We start from the raw sequence: 21,988 nt of genomic DNA, 5'->3' as shown, positions 1-21,988 counted from the left end.
GGCTGCGAAGGAAAAGGCTGAGGAAAGGGCTGTGAAGGAAAAGGCTGAGGAAAGGGCTGCGAAGGAAAAGGCTGAGGAAAGGGCTGCGAAGGAAAAGGCTGAGGAAAGGGCTGCGAAGGAAAAGGAAAAGGCTGAGGAAAGGGCTGCGAAGGAAAAGGAAAAGGCTGCGGAAAGAGCTGCGAAGGAAAAGGCTGAGGAAAGGGCTGCGAAGGAAAAGGAAAAGGCTGCGGAAAGAGCTGCGAAGGAAAAGGCTGAGGAAAGGGCTGCGAAGGAAAAGGAAAAGGCTGAGGAAAGGGCTGCGAAGGAAAAGGAAAAGGCTGAGGAAAGGGCTGCGAAGGAAAAGGCTGAGGAAAGGGCTGCGAAGGAAAAGGAAAAGGCTGAGGAAAGGGCTGCGAAGGAAAAGGCTGAGGAAAGGGCTGCGAAGGAAAAGGCTGAGGAAAGGGCTGCGAAGGAAAAGGAAAAGGCTGAGGAAAGGGCTGCGAAGGAAAAGGAAAAGGCTGAGGAAAGGGCTGCGAAGGAAAAGGCTGCGGAAAGAGCTGCGAAGGAAAAGGAAAAGGCTGAGGAAAGGGCTGCGAAGGAAAAGGAAAAGGCTGAGGAAAGGGCTGCGAAGGAAAAGGAAAAGGCTGAGGAAAGGGCTGCGAAGGAAAAGGCCGAGGAAAGGGCTGCGAAGGAAAAGGAAAAGGCTGAGGAAAGGGCTGCGAAGGAAAAGGAAAAGGCTGAGGAAAGGGCTGCGAAGGAAAAGGCCGAGGAAAGGGCTGCGAAGGAAAAGGAAAAGGCTGAGGAAAGGGCTGCGAAGGAAAAGGAAAAGGCTGAGGAAAGGGCTGCGAAAGAAAAGGCCGAGGAAAGGGCTGCGAAGGAAAAGGCTGAGGAAAGGGCTGCGAAGGAAAAGGCTGAGGAAAGGGCTGCGAAGGAAAAGGAAAAGGCTGAGGAAAGGGCTGCGAAGGAAAAGGCCGAGGAAAGGGCTGCGAAGGAAAAGGCTGAGGAAAGGGCTGCGAAGGAAAAGGCTGAGGAAAGGGCTGCGAAGGAAAAGGCTGAGGAACGGGCTGCGAAGGAAAAGGAAAAGGCCGAGGAAAGGGCTGCGAAGGAAAAGGAAAAGGAAAGGGCTGCGAAGGAAAAGGAAAAGGCTGAGGAAAGGACTGCGAAGGAAAAGACTGAGGAACGGGCTGCGAAGGAAAAGGCTGAGGAAAGGACTGCGAAGGAAAAGGAAAAGGCTGAGGAAAGGACTGCGAAGGAAAAGGCTGAGGAACGGGCTGCGAAGGAAAAGGCTGAGGAAAGGACTGCGAAGGAAAAGGAAAAGGCTGAGGAAAGGACTGCGAAGGAAAAGGCTGAGGAAAGAGCTGCGAAGGAAAAGGAAAAGGCTGAGGAAAGGGCTGCGAAGGAAAAGGCTGAGGAAAGGGCTGCGAAGGAAAAGGAAAAGGCTGAGGAAAGGGCTGCGAAGGAAAAGGCTGAGGAAAGGGCTGCGAAGGAAAAGGCTGAGGAAAGGGCTGCGAAGGGAAAGGCTGAGGAAAGGACTGCGAAGGAAAAGGCTGAGGAAAGGGCTGCGAAGGAAAAGGCTGAGGAAAGGGCTGCGAAGGAAAAGGAAAAGGCTGAGGAAAGGGCTGCGAAGGAAAAGGCTGAGGAAAGGGCTGCGAAGGAAAAGGCTGAGGAAAGGGCTGCGAAGGAAAAGGCTGAGGAAAGGGCTGCGAAGGAAAAGGAAAAGGCTGAGGAAAGGGCTGCGAAGGAAAAGGAAAAGGCTGAGGAAAGGGCTGCGAAGGAAAAGGAAAAGGCCGAGGAAAGGGCTGCGAAGGAAAAGGCTGAGGAAAGGGCTGTGAAGGAAAAGGCTGAGGAAAGGGCTGTGAAGGAAAAGGCTGAGGAAAGGGCTGCGAAGGAAAAGGCTGAGGAAAGGGCTGCGAAGGAAAAGGAAAAGGAAAGGGCTGCGAAGGAAATGGAAAAGGAAAGGGCTGAGGAAAGGGCTGTGAAGGAAAAGGCTGAGGATAGGGCTGCGAAGGAAAAGGAAAAGGAAAGGGCTGCGAAGGAAAAGGAAAAGGAAAGGGCTGCGAAGGAAAAGGCTGAGGAAAGGGCTGCGAAGGAAAAGGCTGAGGAAAGGGCTGCGAAGGAAAAGGAAAAGGCTGAGGAAAGAGCTGCGAAGGAAAAGGCTGAGGAAAGGGCTGCGAAGGAAAAGGCTGAGGAAAGGGCTGCGAAGGAAAAGGCTGAGGAAAGGGCTGCGAAGGAAAAGGCTGAGGAAAGGGCTGCGAAGGAAAAGGACGAGGAAAGGGCTGCGAAGGAAAAGGCTGAGGAAAGGGCTGCGAAGGAAAAGGCTGAGGAAAGGACTGCGAAGGAAAAGGCTGAGGAAAGGGCTGCGAAGGAAAAGGCTGAGGAAAGGGCTGCGAAGGAAAAGGAAAAGGCTGAGGAAAGGGCTGCGAAGGAAAAGGCTGAGGAAAGGGCTGCGAAGGAAAAGGCTGAGGAAAGGGCTGCGAAGGAAAAGGAAAAGGAAAGGGCTGCGAAGGAAAAGGAAAAGGCTGAGGAACGGGCTGCGAAGGAAAAGGAAAAGGCTGAGGAAAGGGCTGCGAAGGAAAAGGAAAAGGCCGAGGAAAGGGCTGCGAAGGAAAAGGCTGAGGAAAGGGCTGTGAAGGAAAAGGCTGAGGAAAGGGCTGTGAAGGAAAAGGCTGAGGAAAGGGCTGCGAAGGAAAAGGCTGAGGAAAGGGCTGCGAAGGAAAAGGAAAAGGAAAGGGCTGCGAAGGAAAAGGAAAAGGAAAGGGCTGAGGAAAGGGCTGTGAAGGAAAAGGCTGAGGAAAGGGCTGCGAAGGAAAAGGAAAAGGAAAGGGCTGCGAAGGAAAAGGAAAAGGAAAGGGCTGCGAAGGAAAAGGCTGAGGAAAGGGCTGCAAAGGAAAAGGCTGAGGTCATAACACCCTTCTGAGCTGAGGATCCAGTCTCGGTGCCAGAGACGCAACCAGTCATTGTGTTCATTAATGTGTTCATTATTAAATCTCTGCACATGTATGGAATATGAATGGGATCTTCCTGGAAAATACTTTCAAGGTAGGAGATCAGCTGTGATTTTAATGATAGAGGAAGCAGGCCAGATGGGTCCTGCTCCTGTTTCTAATGTTCTTATTGAAAATAACTAATTTATAAAGATCTTCTAATGATATTAAGAATATTGGCACCAGGAGGTGAATGTTCTCCTGAGCTATAACTTCTGATACAATGGTAGAACTTTCTGGCATTAGTAGGTACACCTGTGCACCTGTATGTTAATACAAGTATCTCATCAGTCAATCACGTGGCAGCAACTCAATCCATAAAAGCATACAGATGTGGTCAAGAGGTTCATTTGTTGTTCAGACCATGCATCAGAATGGGAACAAATGTGATCTCAGTGACTTTGAGCATGGAATGGTTGGTGCCAGACAGGGTGGTTTGCGTTACTCAGAAACTGCTGATCTGCTGGGGTTTTCTAGTACAACAGTCTCTTGAGGCTACAGAGATGGGTGTGAAAACAAACAAAAAAGCATCCAGTGAGCAGCAGTTCTATGGGTGAAAATGCCTTGGTAGTAAGAGTGGTCAGATGAGAATGGTCAGACTGGTGCAATCTGACATGAAGACAACAGTAACTCAAATAACAACATGTTACAACAGTAGCGTGTGGAAGAGCACTTCTGAATGCATAACATGCTGACCCTTGAAGTGGATGGACTACAGTAGGAGAAGAGCACAGCGAATTCCACTCCTTTACCTAATGAAATGGCCACCACACAACACACACACCCAAGCATGCCCACGAGCATGTACTGAACGTACAAGCGGACGTACACACATGACTGAAGCCCGCAGTCACTCATTGGCCAGAAGCACACATGCATTTTGCCACACAGGTGAATAGCCAAACGGTGACCCGCTACTCAATGGGAGAAAGATGCAGTGAACCTGATGGTGCAGCCAACGGTTCCTGCTCTCATTGTGGATTGGACAGAGATCCTCCTGACATTCCAGCCTGACACTGCAGGAAACCATTAGCAAAAACACTCCCTGCATAGAGCAACTATTACAGAAAAAGCATTCAAAAGAAAATCATCACAAAGCATATTCCAAAGAACAATTAAAGAAGCAACATAATAAACTTGTAGCCGATCTCTGTTCCACGTGTTGTCTGTCCCTAGCTGCGACAAACACCTTTGTCTTTGTACTTGTGTACCCCCATTCTTGTGCACATGATAATAAACTTGACTTGCACTTTATGAGACACGGAGGGCGGTCTATTGATTCCGAGACATCAATATGTATCCCTCTACAATGAAGCTAATGCTTCCACTAATTCAGTAATATCAGAAAAGAGAAGCAAGTTTTGGCTGCAACAATGAACCCCTCAAATGGTCAAAAGTTCTGCAAGCATTAACCTTAACAAGCATGTATGTGGCTCCAGGCTCGAATGTGAAGGTCTGTGCTCTAAAGGCATAGGAACAGGCCATTTGGCCCAACTGCCGACCGAGATTCCATTCCAAGTTAGTCCATGTTTGGCCCATTTCCCTTTCTTCCCTTTAAATATTGTTACTGTACTTGGTTCAACCCCTTCTGGTTGTTCATTTCACATACAGACCACCCTCTGGATGAAAAAACTGCCCCTCACGCTCATACTAATTCTCTCCCCTCACCTTAAACCTATGCCCTCTGGTTCTTGATTCCCCCACTTCAGCAACAAGACTGCAGAAGCACCGTTCCCATGCATCTCAGAATTTTAAATTCCTCGGTAAGAGAATTGTTCATTCTTCTACACTGCAATAAAAATATTAACTCTCAACTTCTCAACATAGCTCAATCCTTTGAGTCTTGACAAAATCCTTGTAACTCCTGCACTTTTTCCAGTTTAACAGCATCTTCCTTATAACAGGGAGGCCTAAAGTAGACAAAATATTCCAAACACGAGGAAATCTGCAGATGCTGGAAATTGAAGCAACACACACAAAATGCTGGTGGAATGCAGCAGGCCAGGCAGCATCTATAGGGAGAAGCACTGTCGACGTTTCGGGCCGAGACCCTTCGTCACGAAATATCGACGGTGCTTCTTCCTATAGATGCTGCCTGGCCTGCTGTGTTCCACCAGCATTTTGTGTGTGTTGCTCACAATATTCCAAACACAGCCTCAACCACCTCTTGTACAACCGCAACATAACAGCCGTATGCCAATACTCAGTGCCCAAAGTTTATCCAGAGGCAATAAGGGAGAACAATAAATGGCAGTAACATCCACATCACACAAGCAATTTCTTTTTAATAATCTAGGTTCTTTCAAAAATATAATTCAGACAACTTGGATTTTTACAAAGTCTATTTTTATACTTTACCAGCTTCAAGCTTTCTCCAGTTAATATCCTTGAAAAAGGCATGAGCCTTTAATTCATCACAGCAGTCATTCCTGAACCCAATACGTTTCTCGGGATCTTTTTCCAGCAAAGCCTCACAGAACATCTTGCTGGATTCGCTGAACTTCTCGGAGTAGCTGACGGGGTCGTTGAGAATCCGTCGCTTCAACTCTTTGTTCTCAACCTGGTGGCAGCAGAGGGCAAACAGTCAGTGTTGAGTGTCTAAAGAGGAATCCCAGATGGAGGTGGAATGGGGTGGGAGGGGGTATTCAGCCCATACTGCAATGCTGGCCCTTTTCAAAGCAATATTATAGAGGGCTTCTTCCTCAAAGGAAGAAACCCTGGTTACAATGTTTAGAGTCAGTGATTCGCACCTCAGAGAAACAGACCCTTCAGCCATTGAACCCATGCTAACCATCAACACCATTTCAATTTTATTCCAATTTTCCCCACCCACCCATCAACCTCCCCCCTCCCAGTTTCCACCACTCACCCACACACTACAGGCAATTACAGTGGCCAGTTGACCTACCAGCCTTCATGTTAGGAAGCTGAAGCGTGCTGGGGAATGCACGGTGAGAGGGAGAGAGTGCAGGCTCCGTGCAGTCAGCACTGAGGTGAGCATGGGCCCTGTGTGACACTGGCTGTACCACCTGCACCCTTTCTGCCGCTCCTTGTTAACTCCCTCAAAAACATTCACTGTTCTATTAGAATCTGCTTTAAGGGGAGTAACCCCTTCCTCCCCACCAACCCCCAGACCCTCCTCAAAACTGAAGACACTCATGGCTGAGTCATGTCTGCCCCCCAGAGTCTGAGCCCCTTGGCAGTGACGTACTGCCCAGAACTGTACACAGTGCGATGTGACACTCCAGCTCAACTTCCTTCATATCATCTCTAATATCTTCAAAGACTTACCACTAGTAGTTCTCAGTTCTCTGTTCCTGCTCCCATCATAAACCAAAGCCGTTTAGTCCACCCAGCTCATTCTGTCTTCTCCTCACACCCATCAAGTTTAATAGTCAGTCAACCATTCTTGAATACCCATGAATACAGTCAAACAAGACAATGTGCCTCCAAAACCTAGTACCAACAGTCACATACAACACAAGGCACATATAATGCATATAAGATAGCAGTAAATACAGTCATACAAAAAATATATTGTCCAACGGTGAATGTTGCAGAAATCTGCAAACACAATACAGTTTGTCCTCTGCCTGGCAAACACTAGGGGGCAGCACAGTTCACTCCTCTAAACTACAGCCAGTTCAACTAGCAGTGGTTCAAGATTGTTTGTCTAACCTCACCCAATAAATGATCACTATTACAGAGTACACTATTAGATTAGTTATCCAGTTTCTCCAGAATATCTGGAGAAGATGAGTACTTACCCTGTGGATGTAGATCATACCCTGTGTGTCTGCTCCTCATGCAAAAAAAGATTGTAAGGAGCTGGACTCAGGATGTTAATGAGGCTCTGCAGGAATGCTTAGAGAGGACGGGCTGGGATGTGTTATGTGAGCCACACAGGGAGGATATTAACAAAAAGATTGATTGTATCACAGATGATATCAGATTCTGTGAGAACACCATCGTGCCAGCCAGGACTGTACACTGCCTCCCTAACAGCAAGCCCTGGATCACCAGTGACCTGGAAGAAATTTGGAATATGAAATAGAAAGCCTGCTGGTCTGGAGACAGACAAATAGTGAGGAGAGTACAGAGTGAAGAGCGTAGGGCTGAGGGAGTACAAAGAATCCCACAGAAAGCTGTACAAACTCCAGTAGATAGCATAAGGAGGTGTGGTCAGGAATGGGGCAGATCACTGGTTTCACGGTAAAAGAAAGGAAGATTGAGGACTGACTGGATAGGCCCAATGAATCGAACCTGTATTTCAACAGGTTCAGCACGGGACCTCCTGCTGTCCCCTCCCCCACTTGTCCAAAGCACACAACCTCCCTGCCCCCGAAGCCTTCTCCCTCCACCCCTCCCTCCCCTCTGGTGAGTGCTTCTGTTCCAACACCACAGCTTTGGAGTCTCCTGCCTCCACGGGGATGAACACCTCCCCCGCCTGACTGTGGCTGCAGGTCAGGGTGAGAGACAGCTGGAGAGACTACACCACGGCAAGGCTGCTGGACCGGATGGTATCATCCCCAGGGTACTGAAAACCTGTGTGAGTTAGCTGTCTATCATCCCCAGGGTACTGAAAGCCTGTGTGAGATAGCTGTCTATCATCCCCAGGGTACTGAAAACCTGTGTGAGTTAGCTGTCTATCATCCCCAGGGTACTGAAAGCCTGTATGAGTTAGCTGTCTATCATCCCCAGGGTACTGAAAACCTGTGTGAGTTAGCTGTCTATCATCCCCAGGGTACTGAAAACCTGTGTGAGTTAGCTGTCTATCATCCCCAGGGTACTGAAAGCCTGTGTGAGTTAGCCGTCTATATCCCCAGGGTACTGAAAGCCTGTGTGAGTTAGCTGTCTATCTTCCCCAGGGTACTGAAAACCTGTGTGAGATAGCCGTCTATCGTCCCCAGGGTACTGAAAGCCTGTGTGAGTTAGCTGTCTATCATCCCCAGGGTACTGAAAGCCTGTGTGAGTTAGCTGTCTATCATCCCCAGGGTACTGAAAACCTGTGTGAGTTAGCTGTCTATCATCCCCAGGGTACTGAAAACCTGTGTGAGATAGCTGTCTATCATCCCCAGGGTACAGAAAACCTGTGTGAGATAGCTGTCTATCATCCCCAGGGTACTGAAAACCTGTGTGAGTTAGCTGTCTATCATCCCCAGGGTACTGAAAGCCTGTGTGAGTTAGCTGTCTATCATCCCCAGGGTACAGAAAGCCTGTGTGAGTTAGCTGTCTATCATCCCCAGGGTACAGAAAGCCTGTGTGAGTTAGCTGTCTATCATCCCCAGGGTACTGAAAACCTGTGTGAGTGAGCTGTCTATCATCCCCAGGGTACAGAAAACCTGTGTGAGTTAGCCGTCTATCATTCCCAGGGTACTGAAAACCTGTGTGAGTTAGCTGTCTATCATCCCCAGGGTACTGAAAACCTGTATGAGTTAGCTGTCTATCATCCCCAGGGTACTGAAAACCTGTGTGAGTTAGCTGTCTATCATCCCCAGGGTACTGAAAACCTGTGTGAGTTAGCTGTCTATATCCCCAGGGTACTGAAAGCCTGTGTGAGATAGCTGTCTATCATCCCCAGGGTACAGAAAACCTGTGTGAGATAGCTGTCTATCATCCCCAGGGTACTGAAAACCTGTGTGAGTTAGCCGTCTATCATTCCCAGGGTACTGAAAACCTGTGTGAGTTAGCTGTCTATATCCCCAGGGTACTGAAAGCCTGTGTGAGATAGCTGTCTATCATCCCCAGGGTACAGAAAACCTGTGTGAGATAGCTGTCTATCATCCCCAGGGTACTGAAAACCTGTGTGAGTTAGCTGTCTATCATCCCCAGGGTACAGAAAACCTGTGTGAGATAGCTGTCTATCATTCCCAGGGTACTGAAAACCTGTGTGAGTTAGCTGTCTATCATCCCCAGGGTACAGAAAACCTGTGTGAGTTAGCTGTCTATCATCCCCAGGGTACTGAAAGCCTGTGTGAGTTAGCTGTCTATCTTCCCCAGGGTACTGAAAACCTGTGTGAGTGAGCTGTCTATCATCCCCAGGGTACTGAAAACCTGTGTGAGTTAGCTGTCTATCATCCCCAGGGTACAGAAAACCTGTGTGAGATAGCTGTCTATCATCCCCAGGGTACAGAAAACCTGTGTGAGTTAGCTGTCTATCATCCCCAGGGTACAGAAAACCTGTGTGAGTGAGCTGTCTATCATCCCCAGGGTACAGAAAACCTGTGTGAGTGAGCTGTCTATCATCCCCAGGGTACAGAAAGCCTGTGTGAGTTAGCTGTCTATCATCCCCAGGGTACAGAAAACCTGTATGAGTTAGCTGTCTATCATCCCCAGGGTACTGAAAACCTGTGTGAGTTAGCTGTCTATCATCCCCAGGGTACAGAAAACCTGTGTGAGTGAGCTGTCTATCATCCCCAGGGTACAGAAAACCTGTGTGAGTTAGCTGTCTATCATCCCCAGGGTACAGAAAACCTGTGTGAGATAGCTGTCTATCATCCCCAGGGTACAGAAAACCTGTGTGAGTGAGCTGTCTATCATCCCCAGGGTACTGAAAACCTGTGTGAGTGAGCTGTCTATCATCCCCAGGGTACAGAAAACCTGTGTGAGTGAGCTGTCTATCTTCCCCAGGGTACTGAAAACCTGTGTGAGTGAGCTGTCTATCATCCCCAGGGTACAGAAAACCTGTGTGAGTGAGCTGTCTATCATCCCCAGGGTACTGAAAACCTGTGTGAGTGAGCTGTCTATCATCCCCAGGGTACTGAAAACCTGTGTGAGTGAGCTGTCTATCATCCCCAGGGTACAGAAAACCTGTGTGAGTGAGCTGTCTATCATCCCCAGGGTACTGAAAACCTGTGTGAGTTAGCTGTCTATCATCCCCAGGGTACAGAAAACCTGTGTGAGATAGCTGTCTATCTTCCCCAGGGTACTGAAAACCTGTGTGAGTTAGCCGTCTATCATCCCCAGGGTACTGAAAACCTGTGTGAGTGAGCTGTCTATCATCCCCAGGGTACTGAAAACCTGTGTGAGTGAGCTGTCTATCATCCCCAGGGTACAGAAAACCTGTGTGAGTTAGCTGTCTATCATCCCCAGGGTACTGAAAGCCTGTGTGAGTTAGCTGTCTATCATCCCCAGGGTACTGAAAACCTGTGTGAGTGAGCTGTCTATCATCCCCAGGGTACTGAAAACCTGTGTGAGTTAGCCGTCTATCATCCCCAGGGTACTGAAAACCTGTGTGAGTGAGCTGTCTATCATCCCCAGGGTACAGAAAACCTGTGTGAGTTAGCTGTCTATCATCCCCAGGGTACTGAAAGCCTGTGTGAGTTAGCTGTCTATCATCCCCAGGGTACTGAAAACCTGTGTGAGTGAGCTGTCTATCATCCCCAGGGTACTGAAAGCCTGTGTGAGTTAGCTGTCTATCATCCCCAGGGTACTGAAAGCCTGTGTGAGTTAGCTGTCTATCATCCCCAGGGTACTGAAAACCTGTGTGAGTTAGCTGTCTATCATCCCCAGGGTACTGAAAACCTGTGTGAGTTAGCTGTCTATCATCCCCAGGGTACTGAAAGCCTGTGTGAGTTAGCTGTCTATCATCCCCAGGGTACTGAAAACCTGTGTGAGTGAGCTGTCTATCATCCCCAGGGTACTGAAAACCTGTGTGAGATAGCTGTCTATCATCCCCAGGGTACAGAAAACCTGTGTGAGTTAGCTGTCTATCATCCCCAGGGTACTGAAAGCCTGTGTGAGTGAGCTGTCTATCATCCCCAGGGTACTGAAAACCTGTGTGAGTTAGCCGTCTATCATCCCCAGGGTACAGAAAACCTGTGTGAGATAGCTGTCTATCATCCCCAGGGTACAGAAAACCTGTGTGAGTTAGCTGTCTATCATCCCCAGGGTACAGAAAGCCTGTGTGAGTGAGCTGTCTATCATCCCCAGGGTACTGAAAACCTGTGTGAGTTAGCTGTCTATCATCCCCAGGGTACAGAAAGCCTGTGTGAGTTAGCCGTCTATCATTCCCAGGGTACTGAAAACCTGTGTGAGTGAGCTGTCTATCATCCCCAGGGTACTGAAAACCTGTGTGAGTTAGCTGTCTATCATCCCCAGGGTACAGAAAGCCTGTGTGAGTTAGCTGTCTATCATCCCCAGGGTACTGAAAGCCTGTGTGAGTTAGCTGTCTATCATCCCCAGGGTACTGAAAGCCTGTGTGAGTTAGCCGTCTATCATCCCCAGGGTACTGAAAACCTGTGTGAGATAGCCGTCTATCATCCCCAGGGTACTGAAAACCTGTGTGAGATAGCTGTCTATCATCCCCAGGGTACTGAAAGCCTGTGTGAGTTAGCTGTCTATCATCCCCAGGGTACTGAAAACCTGTGTGAGTTAGCCGTCTATCATCCCCAGGGTACTGAAAACCTGTGTGAGTTAGCCGTCTATCATCCCCAGGGTACTGAAAACCTGTGTGAGTGAGCTGTCTATCATCCCCAGGGTACTGAAAGCCTGTATGAGTTAGCTGTCTATCATCCCCAGGGTACTGAAAACCTGTGTGAGATAGCTGTCTATCATCCCCAGGGTACTGAAAGCCTGTGTGAGTGAGCTGTCTATCATCCCCAGGGTACTGAAAGCCTGTATGAGTTAGCTGTCTATCATCCCCAGGGTACTGAAAACCTGTGTGAGATAGCTGTCTATCATCCCCAGGGTACTGAAAGCCTGTATGAGTTAGCTGTCTATCATCCCCAGGGTACTGAAAACCTGTGTGAGTGAGCTGTCTATCATCCCCAGGGTACTGAAAGCCTGTATGAGTTAGCTGTCTATCATCCCCAGGGTACTGAAAACCTGTGTGAGATAGCTGTCTATCATCCCCAGGGTACTGAAAACCTGTGTGAGTTAGCTGTCTATCATCCCCAGGGTACTGAAAACCTGTGTGAGTTAGCTGTCTATCATCCCCAGGGTACTGAAAACCTGTGTGAGTTAGCCGTCTATCATCCCCAGGGTACTGAAAACCTGTGTGAGTTAGCTGTCTATCATCCCCAGGGTACTGAAAACCTGTGTGAGTTAGCTGTCTATCATCCCCAGGGTACTGAAAACCTGTGTGAGTTAGCTGTCTGGCTTTTTGCAACACCTTTACAATCTGAGTCTGAGTCAGGAGAAAATACCGGTGCTATGGAAGACTTGGTTCCTGTACCCACAAAGGGAACTCCATCTGACTACAGGCCAATTGTCCTCACATCTCATGTGATGAAGGTGCTGGAGAGGCTGCTCCAGACTTACCTTGGACCACAAGTGAGATCTTCATTGGCCCCTCTACAGTTTGCCTACCCACCTCACGTGGGCGTGGCTGATGCCATCATCTACCTGTTGTAGAGAGCTCACTCCCACCGGGATGATGCTGGTGGCATTGTGAGAATCACAGATTTTCATTTCTATAGTGACTTCAATACAATCCAGTCACTTCTTCTGAGCGAGAAGCTGCAAAGGATGGGCGCAGACAAATCCACTACCTCCTGGATTACAGACTACCAGACAGATGGACCCCAGTTTGTGCTGCTGGGTAGTTCTCTGTCTGAGAAGGTGGTGTGTGGCACTGGAGTGCACAAGAGACTGTCCTGTCTCCGTTTCTGTTCCAGTATGTTGGAGACCTTTTACCAGTCTGTTGTAGCGAGTCAGCCTTCTTTGTGGCTTCATCGGTGCTGGTGATGCAAAAAATCTAAATAAACTCATCAAAAAGACTGGATCCTCCTTGGCTACATCCGAACTTTTCTGAGTTAGAGAAAGTCACTAAACAAACTGGTATCTATTATGGACAATTTGGCTCACCTCTCCATGACCTACTGAATAATCAGCGGAACACCCTTTCAAACAGAATCATTCAGCTTCACTGTCACAAGGATCATTAAAGAAAATCTTCCCTATCGAATGTAATACGCAAATACAACAGTTCATCTCTGTGCAACAGGAGAGCACACAATAGTCTCTGCTTTATTATTTTGTACATTATTATTGCACAGTATTCTGTACTTTATTATTTAATATTGTATTAATTATTTATTATTATTATTATTGCTCAGAGTGTTTTTAATTGTTGCTGCTGTAATGAAATCATTTCCTCTCAGGGTCAATAAAGCACTTATTATAATAATAATAATTATTATTATTATGAATGTGACAATATCCAATTGTTAAATGCAGAAATCCAAAGAAGCCCTATTATGTACAAATTCTTGATTGTGGTATATAATAATGCCTTGGCATATATATTCAGGGCATCTGCAAAACGTTTGGAAAGTCGTTGATGATTAAGGACGCTCCGCCTCTGTGCGTGACCAAGCCGATTAAAGCCGGAGCTGGGCCCTGTAATCTCAAACCTGAGCCCCTGTGTCCTGCTGACTGTCCATCTGATTAACTGAACACACAGACTTATGAAAGAGTAAGTTAAGAGTGTCTCCTTACATGTTCGCCCCGGTATCGGAATGGGCCCTTGGCTGCTATCATCTCATATAGGGTGACTCCCAGTGTGAAGTAGTCCACTGAGTAATCATACTCCACTCCTCCAAGGAGTTCTGGGGCCATAAAACCTGGAGACAGAACAAATCAAAGCTATGTCCACAGAAAATTCAAATCCCAGGACAAAGTAGAGAACAGTGGCACAGAGACACTTCGTGCACACACGTACACACAAACTATACAAATACATACAAAAACATACATGCACACATGTGCTAACATGTATCCTGAATTTCAAGTTTAATTATCATTCAAGCATGCATGAATATAGCCAAATGAAGCACTCTGGGGCCAGGGTGCAAAGCACATTTCCAACAGTCACACAACATACAGTACATAACATATATAGTTACAATTGCAGGAAAAACACACAATCCCAAAGAAAAAAATAATATAGCTCAAGTCCCTGAGTGGCATGACTGTAGATTGATGGTAACTTGTCCTGGTCCAAATTGTCTCTCTTCCACCAAGACTACACTGGACAGCACTACTAAGCAAACACCAGAGGGCAGCACTGAGCAAACACCAGAGGGCAGACATGAGCAAACACTGGAGGGCAGACCTGAGCAAACACCAGAGGGCAGACCTGAGCGAACACCAGAGGGCAACACTGAGCGAACACCAGAGGGCAACACTGAGCGAACACCAGAGGGCAGACATGAGCAAACACTGGAGAGCAGCAAACTAGTACAGATTCCATCACAACTGCTCTCTCCCACACCACCTCTGGCATTTCTTCCCCTGGCCGAATGCAACACAGCTCTCCTGAGGTTGGTCTCAAAGTTCAAAGTACACCTTATTATCAAAGTACATATATGTCGTCATAGACAATCATTAGATTCGTTTTCTTGTAGGCATACTCAATAAATCCAGTAACCATAATAGAATCAATGAAAGACTGCACTAACGGGGTGGACAAGCAGTGTGCAAAAGACAACAAGCTGTGCAAATGCAAAAAGAAAACAAAAAAGTAATAATAATAATAATAATAATAATAATAATAATAATAATAATAATAAATCAAGAACATGAGATGAAGAGTCCTTGAAAGTGACTCGATAGGTTGTGGAAACAGTTCAGTGGTGAGGCAAGTGAAATTGAGTGAAGTTATCTTCTCTGGTTCAGGAGCCTGATAGTTGAGGGGTAATAACTATTCCTGAGGCTCCTGCACCTTCTCCCTTATGGCAGCAGCGAAAAGGGACTATGTTCTGTGTGGTGGGGGATTGTACTTGTGCATGTAGGTGCACGCTCCTGCACAGAAACACACATACAGACACGCAAACACATGTACACTTAAACGCATTGATACTTAAAATGTGTATGTATACGCATACTATACACACACACACACACACACACACACACACACACACACACACACACACACACACACACACACACAATGCTGGTGGAACTTAGGCAGTGTTTATGGGAAACAGTAAACAGTTGATATTTCAGACTGAGACCTTCATCAGGACAGGAAAGAAAGAGGAGAAGTCAGATTGAGAAGGTGGAGGAAGGGACACAGAAGTACAAGATGGTAGGAGATAGGTAAAACTGGGAGAGAGGGAGGGGTGAAGTAAAGGGCTGGGAAGTTGACTGGTGAAAAAGATAAAGGGCTGGAGAAGAGGGAATCTGACAGGACAGGAGAGAAGGCCATGGAAGAAAGGTGTGGTGAACTACATATACCTGTCTGGACACGCCCCCCCTGCTGACAGCTCCTACCACAGACCCCTGTATAAAGGTGATTGGAGGCACTGCTCCTCCCTCAGTCTCCAGGATGTCGTGTGGTGGTCTCTTGCTGCTGACTGCTCTCTTCCAGCTAATAAAAGCCTATCTCTCGCCTCACGTCTCCGAGAGTTATTGATGGTGCATCAAAAGGGAAGGGGGAGGAGCACCAGAGGGAGGTGAGAGAGGGAAGCAGGAAGGGGAATGCAGTTGTGATGAGGCCACACTCAGGTTGGAGGAGCAACACCTTATATTACGCCTGGGTGGTATCCAACCTAATGACATGAACATAAGTTTCTCAAAATTCTGGTAATTGCTCCACCACTTTTCCTTCCCCATTCCCGTTTCCCTCTCTCACTTTATCTCCTTACCTGCCCATCACCTCCCTCTGGTGCTCCTCCCCTTTCTTTCTTCTATGGATCCTGTCCTCTCCTATCAGATTCCCCCTCCGTCAGCCCTGTATCTCTTTCACCAGTCAACTTCCCAGCTCTTTACTTCACCCCTCCCCTCCCCCAGTTTCACCCATCACCTGCCACTTTATCCCACTTCCTCCCCTTCCCCCGCCTTCTTATTCCAATACCTCCTCTTTCCTTCCAGTCCTAATGAAGGGTCTCGGCCTAAAACGTTGATGACTTACTATTTTCCAGAGATGCTGCCTGACCTGCTGAGTTCCTTCAGCATTTTGTGTGTTGCTTTGGATTTGCAGATTTTCTCGTGACTCAATCACACAGACCATAAGATTTGGCCCATCAAGTCTGCTCTGCCACTCACTCATGGCTGATCCAATTCTTCCAGTCATCCCCACTCCCCTACCTTCTCCCCGTACCCTTTGATGCCCTGGCTAATCAAGAACCCATCTATCTCTGCCTTAAATACACCCAATGACTTGGCCTCCACAGCTGCTCATGCCTACAAATTCCACAGATTTACCACCTTCTGACTAAAGTAATTTCTCCAGATCTCTGTTCTAAATGGACATCCTTCAATCCTGAAGTCGTGCCCTCTTGTCCTAGACTCCACTACCATGGGAAATAACTTTCCATATCGAATCGGTTCAGGCCTTTTAACATTTGGAATGTTTCTATGAGATTCCCCCTCATTCTCCTGAACTCCAGGGAATACAGTCCAAGAGCTGCCAGACGTTCCTCATACGGTAAACACGAGGAAATCTGCAGATGCTGGAAACTGAAACAACCCACACAAATGCTGGTGGAACTCAGCAGGCCAGGCAGCATCTATAGGGAGAAGCACTGTCTATGTTTCGGACCGAGACCCTTCGTCAGGACACAAAAGGTCTCGGCCCGAAACGTCGACAGTGCTTCTCCCTATAGATGCTGCCTGGCCTGCTGTGTTCCACCAGCATTTTGTGTGTGTTCCTCATATGGTAACCCTTTCACTCCTGGAATCATTCTCGTGAATCTTCTCTGAACCCTCTCCAATGTCAGTATATCCTTTTTAAAATAAGGAGCCCAAAACTGCACACTATACTCCAAGTGTGGTCTCACAAGTGCCTTATAGAGCCTCAACATCACATCCCTGCTCTTATATTCTTTACCTCTAGAAATGAATGCCAACATTGCATTGCCTTCTTCACCACCAATTCAACCTGGAGGTTAACCTTTAGGGTATCCTGCACAAGGACTCCCAAGTTCCTTTGCATCTCTGCATTTTGAATTCTCTCCCCATCTGAACAATAGTCTGCCCATTTATTTCTTCCATCAAAGTGCATGACCGTACACTTTCCAACATTGTATTTCATTTGCCTCTTCTTTGCCCATTCCCCTAAATTATTTGAATCTCCCTGCAGGCTCTCTGTTTCCTCAACACTACCAGCTCCTCCACCTATCTTTGTATCATAGGCAAATTTAGCCACAAATCCATTAATATCGTAGTCCAAATCATTGACATACATTGTAAAGAGCAGCGGTCCCAACACTGACCCCTGTGGAACTCCACTGGTAACCGGCAGCCAGCCAGAATAGGATCCCGTTATTCCCACTCTCTGTTTTTGGCCGATCAGCCAATGCTCCACCCATGCTAGTAACTTCCCCTGTAATTTCATGGGCTCTTATCTTGCTAAGCAGCCTCATGTGCGGCACCTTGTCAAAGGCCTTCTGAAAATCCAAGTACACCACATCTACTGCATCTCCTTTCTCTACCCTGCTTGTTATTTCCTCAAAAAAATTGCAGTAGGTTAGTCAGGCAGGATGTTCCTTTCAGGAAACCATGCTGGCTTTGGCCTATCTTGTCATGTGCCTCCAGGAACTCCGTAATCTCATCCCTAACAATCGAATCCAACAACTTCCCAACCACTGACGTCAGGCTAACAGGTCTATAGTTTCCTTTCTGCTGCCTCCCACCCTTCTTAAATAGCGGAGTAACCTTTGCAATTTTCCAGTCATCCCGTACAATGCCAGAATCTATCGACTCTCGAAAGATCATTGTTAATGCCTCTGCAATCTCTCCAGCTACTTCCTTCAGAACCCGAGGGTGCATTCCATCAGGTCCAGGAGATTTATCCACCCTCAGACCATTAAGCTTCCTAAGCACCTTCTCAGTCGTAATTCTCACTGCACAAACTTCTCTTCCCTGACACTCTTGAATGCCCGATATACTACAGATGTCTTTCACTGTGAAAACTGATGCAAAACACACATTCAGTTCCTCTGCCATCTCTGCATCTCTCATTACAATATCTCCAGTGTCATTTTCTATTGGTCCTATATCTACCCTCAACTCTCTTTTAGCCTTTATATACTTCAAAAAGCTTTTAGTATCTCCTTTGATATTAATCACCAGCTTCCTTTCATAATCCATCTTTTCCTTCCTAATAACCTTTTTGGTTTCCTTCTGTGTTTTTAAAAGCTTCCCAATCCTCTATTTTCACATAAGCCTTTGCTTCCTTGTATGCCCTCTCTTTTGCTTTTACTTTGTCTCTGACTTCACTTGTCAGCCATGGTAGTGTCCTTCTTCCATTCGAAAATTTCTTCCATTTTGGAATATGTCTGTCTTGCACTTCCCTCATTTTTGGCAGAAACTCCAGCCATTGCTGCTCTGCTGTCCTTCCTGCTAGTGTCCCTTTCCAGTCAACCTTGGCCAGTTCCCTTCTCATGCCATTGTAATTTCCTTTATTCCACTGAAATACCGACACACTGGAACTTAGTTTCTCCTTCTCAAATTTCAAAATGAACTCGATCATATTGTGATCACTATTCCCTCAGGGTTCCTTAACCTTAAGCTCTCTTATCACCTCCGGATCATTGCACAAGACCCAATCCAGCACAGCTGATCCCCTAGTGAGCTCAACAACAAGCTGTTCTAAAAATCCATCCCTTAGACATTCTACAAATTCTGGCCTGGTTTTCCCAATCCACTTTCATGTTAAAATCCCCAACAATTATCATGACATTGCCTTTCTGACACACCTTTTCTATCTCCTGTTGTAATTTGTAATCCACATCCCGGCCGCTGTTTGGAGGCCTGTATACAACTGCCATTAGGGTCCTTTTACCCTTGCCATTTCTCAACTCAACCCATAGAGACTCTACACCTTCCAATCCTTTCCTTTCTAATGATTTAATAATATTTTTTATGCACAGGGCCACACCACCCTCTCTGCCTACTAACCCATCTTTCCGATACACCGTATATCCTTGAACGTTCAGCTCCCAATGGCAGCCGTCCTTTAGCCAAGTTTCAGAGATGGCCACATCGTACTTGCCAATCTGTAGCTGAATTTCAAGATCGTCCATTTTATTTCTTATGCTGCGTACATTCAAACACAACACTTTCAGTCCAGTGTTTGTTGCTTTCTGTTTTAACTGCACCATGCCTATATTGCCCTGTAACTCACGCCACTGGCTGTGATTATGCCTCACCTCCTGTCTGTCCTTTCTATCATCTCTGTTACACGCTATCTTTGATTTATTTCTGACACATATAGCCTCCCAGGTACGGACAGAAAGCCTCCTATTTCACACCTCCTGCAAAGGGTTCAAAAACACACCTGGAGTTCCAGCGTAGCCTTTTGTTTTGTTCTCGTCCGGTTTCAGCTCCACAGCAAGTCCAAGGTCAGAGATCCTTACGTGGCCTGAAACACATCAGGTCAGAACCCATTTGAGTTGCCCTCCTTTTTGCATTTATTTGCCCACATCTTGCAGTGATTCCTTATCAGAGTAAATGTGGAGAGGTTGTGACTGTGCTGTGTTTTGATGGGAGTAACTGTCAGGCAGCAGGAGCAGAGAGAACAAACCCCTCCCAGATATTTCCCAGAATCCTGTGGCCAGTGTTGTCCTCCATCGCGCAGAACTCCCGAATGGCCCGCCAGTTTGCTGTTTGTTGCCCTGACGAATTCAGCAACGTGACACCTCAAAGGGCTGTGCTGAAGTCCCACACACCCTAAAACCACAGAAGGTGCTAGAAAATGCAAAGTTCTTTGCCAAGAATCGAATGGAGCTACCTGAATCACAACCAAAAACCTTTCGTCTCATTTTATGTTCGATGCAAATCGAAACTTATTTAAATTGAAGAGCTATCCCTTGACCCACAGCCAGTTGAAGTCAATCAATGGTGCTCGACATAGTGAGTATAGTTCGACACAGAAAGAAAACAAATCTAAAAACAGAAGACTTCAGAATAAATATGGAACGTGGAAAAATTTAAAGTTGATCAAACAATGGGAACCTTGTAGCAAAGGGCTTCACTTCGTTGATAATAGATTATGTTTAATCCACAGCATTTCTTTGTCCCCTGTTATAGTAGCACTATTTTTAAATTCTTGGGCCAGTGAGCAAGGTGCCACAATGTGAGAGTGACTGGGTGACTCCGCAGAAACAATCGGTGTCTGGGGGGCTGACTTGACAGATGGGTGTGAGTGTCGTCTCATTTCTTCCCCACCTACACACTGTACAACCCCTTTGTGACTCCTTCCCTCTGATAGATAAACTCCTATTTAACATCTATTCTTCCAAGGCATTTCTTTAGTCTGTGCCCTCTGACATGAAAGTTGGTGATGTGGATATTTGGGAAGGTTACGTAAAGATACAGATCAGATAGCAGTCTGGCTGGAGAACGGCCGGATGGAACGTAATCCTGACAGGTGCAAGGTGCTGTGTTTTGGCAAGTTACAAAATGGCAAGATATATGCACTGTAAAGAATGCAAATGACCGTGAGACAGGTCGATAACAGGTAGATAGGGTGTATGAAGAAGCTATATGGCACACTTACCTTCAAAGGTTGGATATTGAGTATAAAAGTTGGGACTTTGGCCCATCTAGTCTGTGCCAGTCTGTTTTACCAGCAGGTCTCACCTATCATCATCAGACTATAGCTCTGTGGTTGATGGGACTAGGCATTTTAAATGGTTCAGAATAGAATAGATGGGCTGAAGGATCTGTTGCTGTGCTGCACTTTACTATGACTCTACGGCATACCTTCTTTGTAACTGCATCAATATGCTGGGCCCTGGATAGATATTCAGAGATGTTTATACACAGGGACTTTAAACTGCTATGGACTTTTTAATTTTCCTATGCTTTAAGATACGCAGAATTTTTTTTCTTATGTCAGGTGTACCAAAAACAAGAGGGCATGCAGTTAAGGCGAGAGGCATTGGAGCTGAAAGTTTAATTGACATTTTCTTTGCAGTTTAACAAATAATTATCTGCTTGTATTTTAAGTACCCTTTATACACATATCCCTCTAGTGGCTATACAAAGTTTAATTCTGGAAGCTTTGCACTGCATTAAGTGGCTAGCATTTCCTCATTGGTTAATCTTTTTTGCTACAGTGTTGAGTAAGTATTTTCTGATTGGTCGTCTCTTATCTATGGAGATTTTCTTAGCGCTATGGTATAAATGTAGCTGCTTTGTGCTAGGAGCCATCTTTCTTTCAGTTCCTCTCTTTTCGAGTAGCAGTGAGCCCCTGTCATTGTCATTTGTCCTATCAACTTTTAATAAAACAATCATGGAGTGTCATTCCAGACTTCTGAAAGAAACAGAGATTTAAGCACCGGAGTCCAGCAGAGGGAGAAGCTGTGAAAGGGATTTGTGGGGAAAATCTCTTTTTACACGGAGCGGTTGCTCTCCGGAACTTGGAGACACAAGCAGCTGCAGATTCTGCAATCTCGGCAGGTCAGGCAGCACTTGTAGAGGGAAGCAGGTGATCGACATTCCAGGTCCTTCGTCTGGACTGAACGCTGAGTTCCTCCAGTATTTCATGTAATATCTGTGAATCACATGTGTTACTATATCTAAGAGCGATTTATATAGACCATTAAATAGGCAAGGCATAAATAGGTATAGATAGTGCAGGCAAATTGAATTAGTATGGACGGGCAAAGAGGTTAGCATGGACATATTAGGCTGTGTAACTCTCTGACAAGGTCGTATGGCTCTTCCTCGTTTTGGCTTTGAGGTGTGTCAGTGAGGGCTAACATTGGTGAGGAACTTTGGAGAACCCTCTCTTGGAACAAAGAATGCGGAAATGAACCTGAGCTTGCAACACCCACAGTGGTAGTTTACCGGGAAACACCAAACATGTTCTGCGATAGGTATTAAGTCTTCCACACATGGGTGAAGTCCAACAGGATGGCTGAGGAGTCATAGAGTCTCACAGCACAGGCAGACCCTTCGGCCCAACTGGTTCATCCTGACCAAAGTTCCCATCTAAGGTAGTCCAGTTTGCTGGCATCTGGTTCATATCTTTCTCAAACTTTCCTGTCCACATAGCTGGACAAATATCTATTAACTAAACACAAATAAGGAAAATTGGAATCAGCTATAATGGTCATGTTGCTAGGAAA

At 46.5% G+C, this 21,988-nt stretch overlaps 1 protein-coding gene across 1 annotated transcript in view; it reads right to left on the bottom strand.

Moving 5' to 3' along the window:
• Positions 1 to 21,988, bottom strand: part of grk1a (G protein-coupled receptor kinase 1 a) — a 72,758-nt gene that overhangs the window by 20,511 nt on the left and 30,259 nt on the right. The window contains exons 4-6 of the mRNA XM_073046054.1: positions 19,192 to 19,275; positions 13,404 to 13,528; positions 5,322 to 5,523 (exon numbers count right to left, since the gene is read on the bottom strand). Coding sequence (XP_072902155.1) covers positions 5,322 to 5,523; positions 13,404 to 13,528; positions 19,192 to 19,275 — 411 coding nt within the window. The remainder of the gene's footprint in view (positions 1 to 5,321; positions 5,524 to 13,403; positions 13,529 to 19,191; positions 19,276 to 21,988) is intronic.

Source organism: Hemitrygon akajei, chromosome 5 (assembly GCF_048418815.1).
Source record: "Hemitrygon akajei chromosome 5, sHemAka1.3, whole genome shotgun sequence".
Lineage (NCBI taxonomy): Eukaryota > Metazoa > Chordata > Chondrichthyes > Myliobatiformes > Dasyatidae > Hemitrygon > Hemitrygon akajei.
Note: the sequence above shows the minus strand (reverse complement) of the source record. Positions and strands in the feature narration are given on the sequence as shown.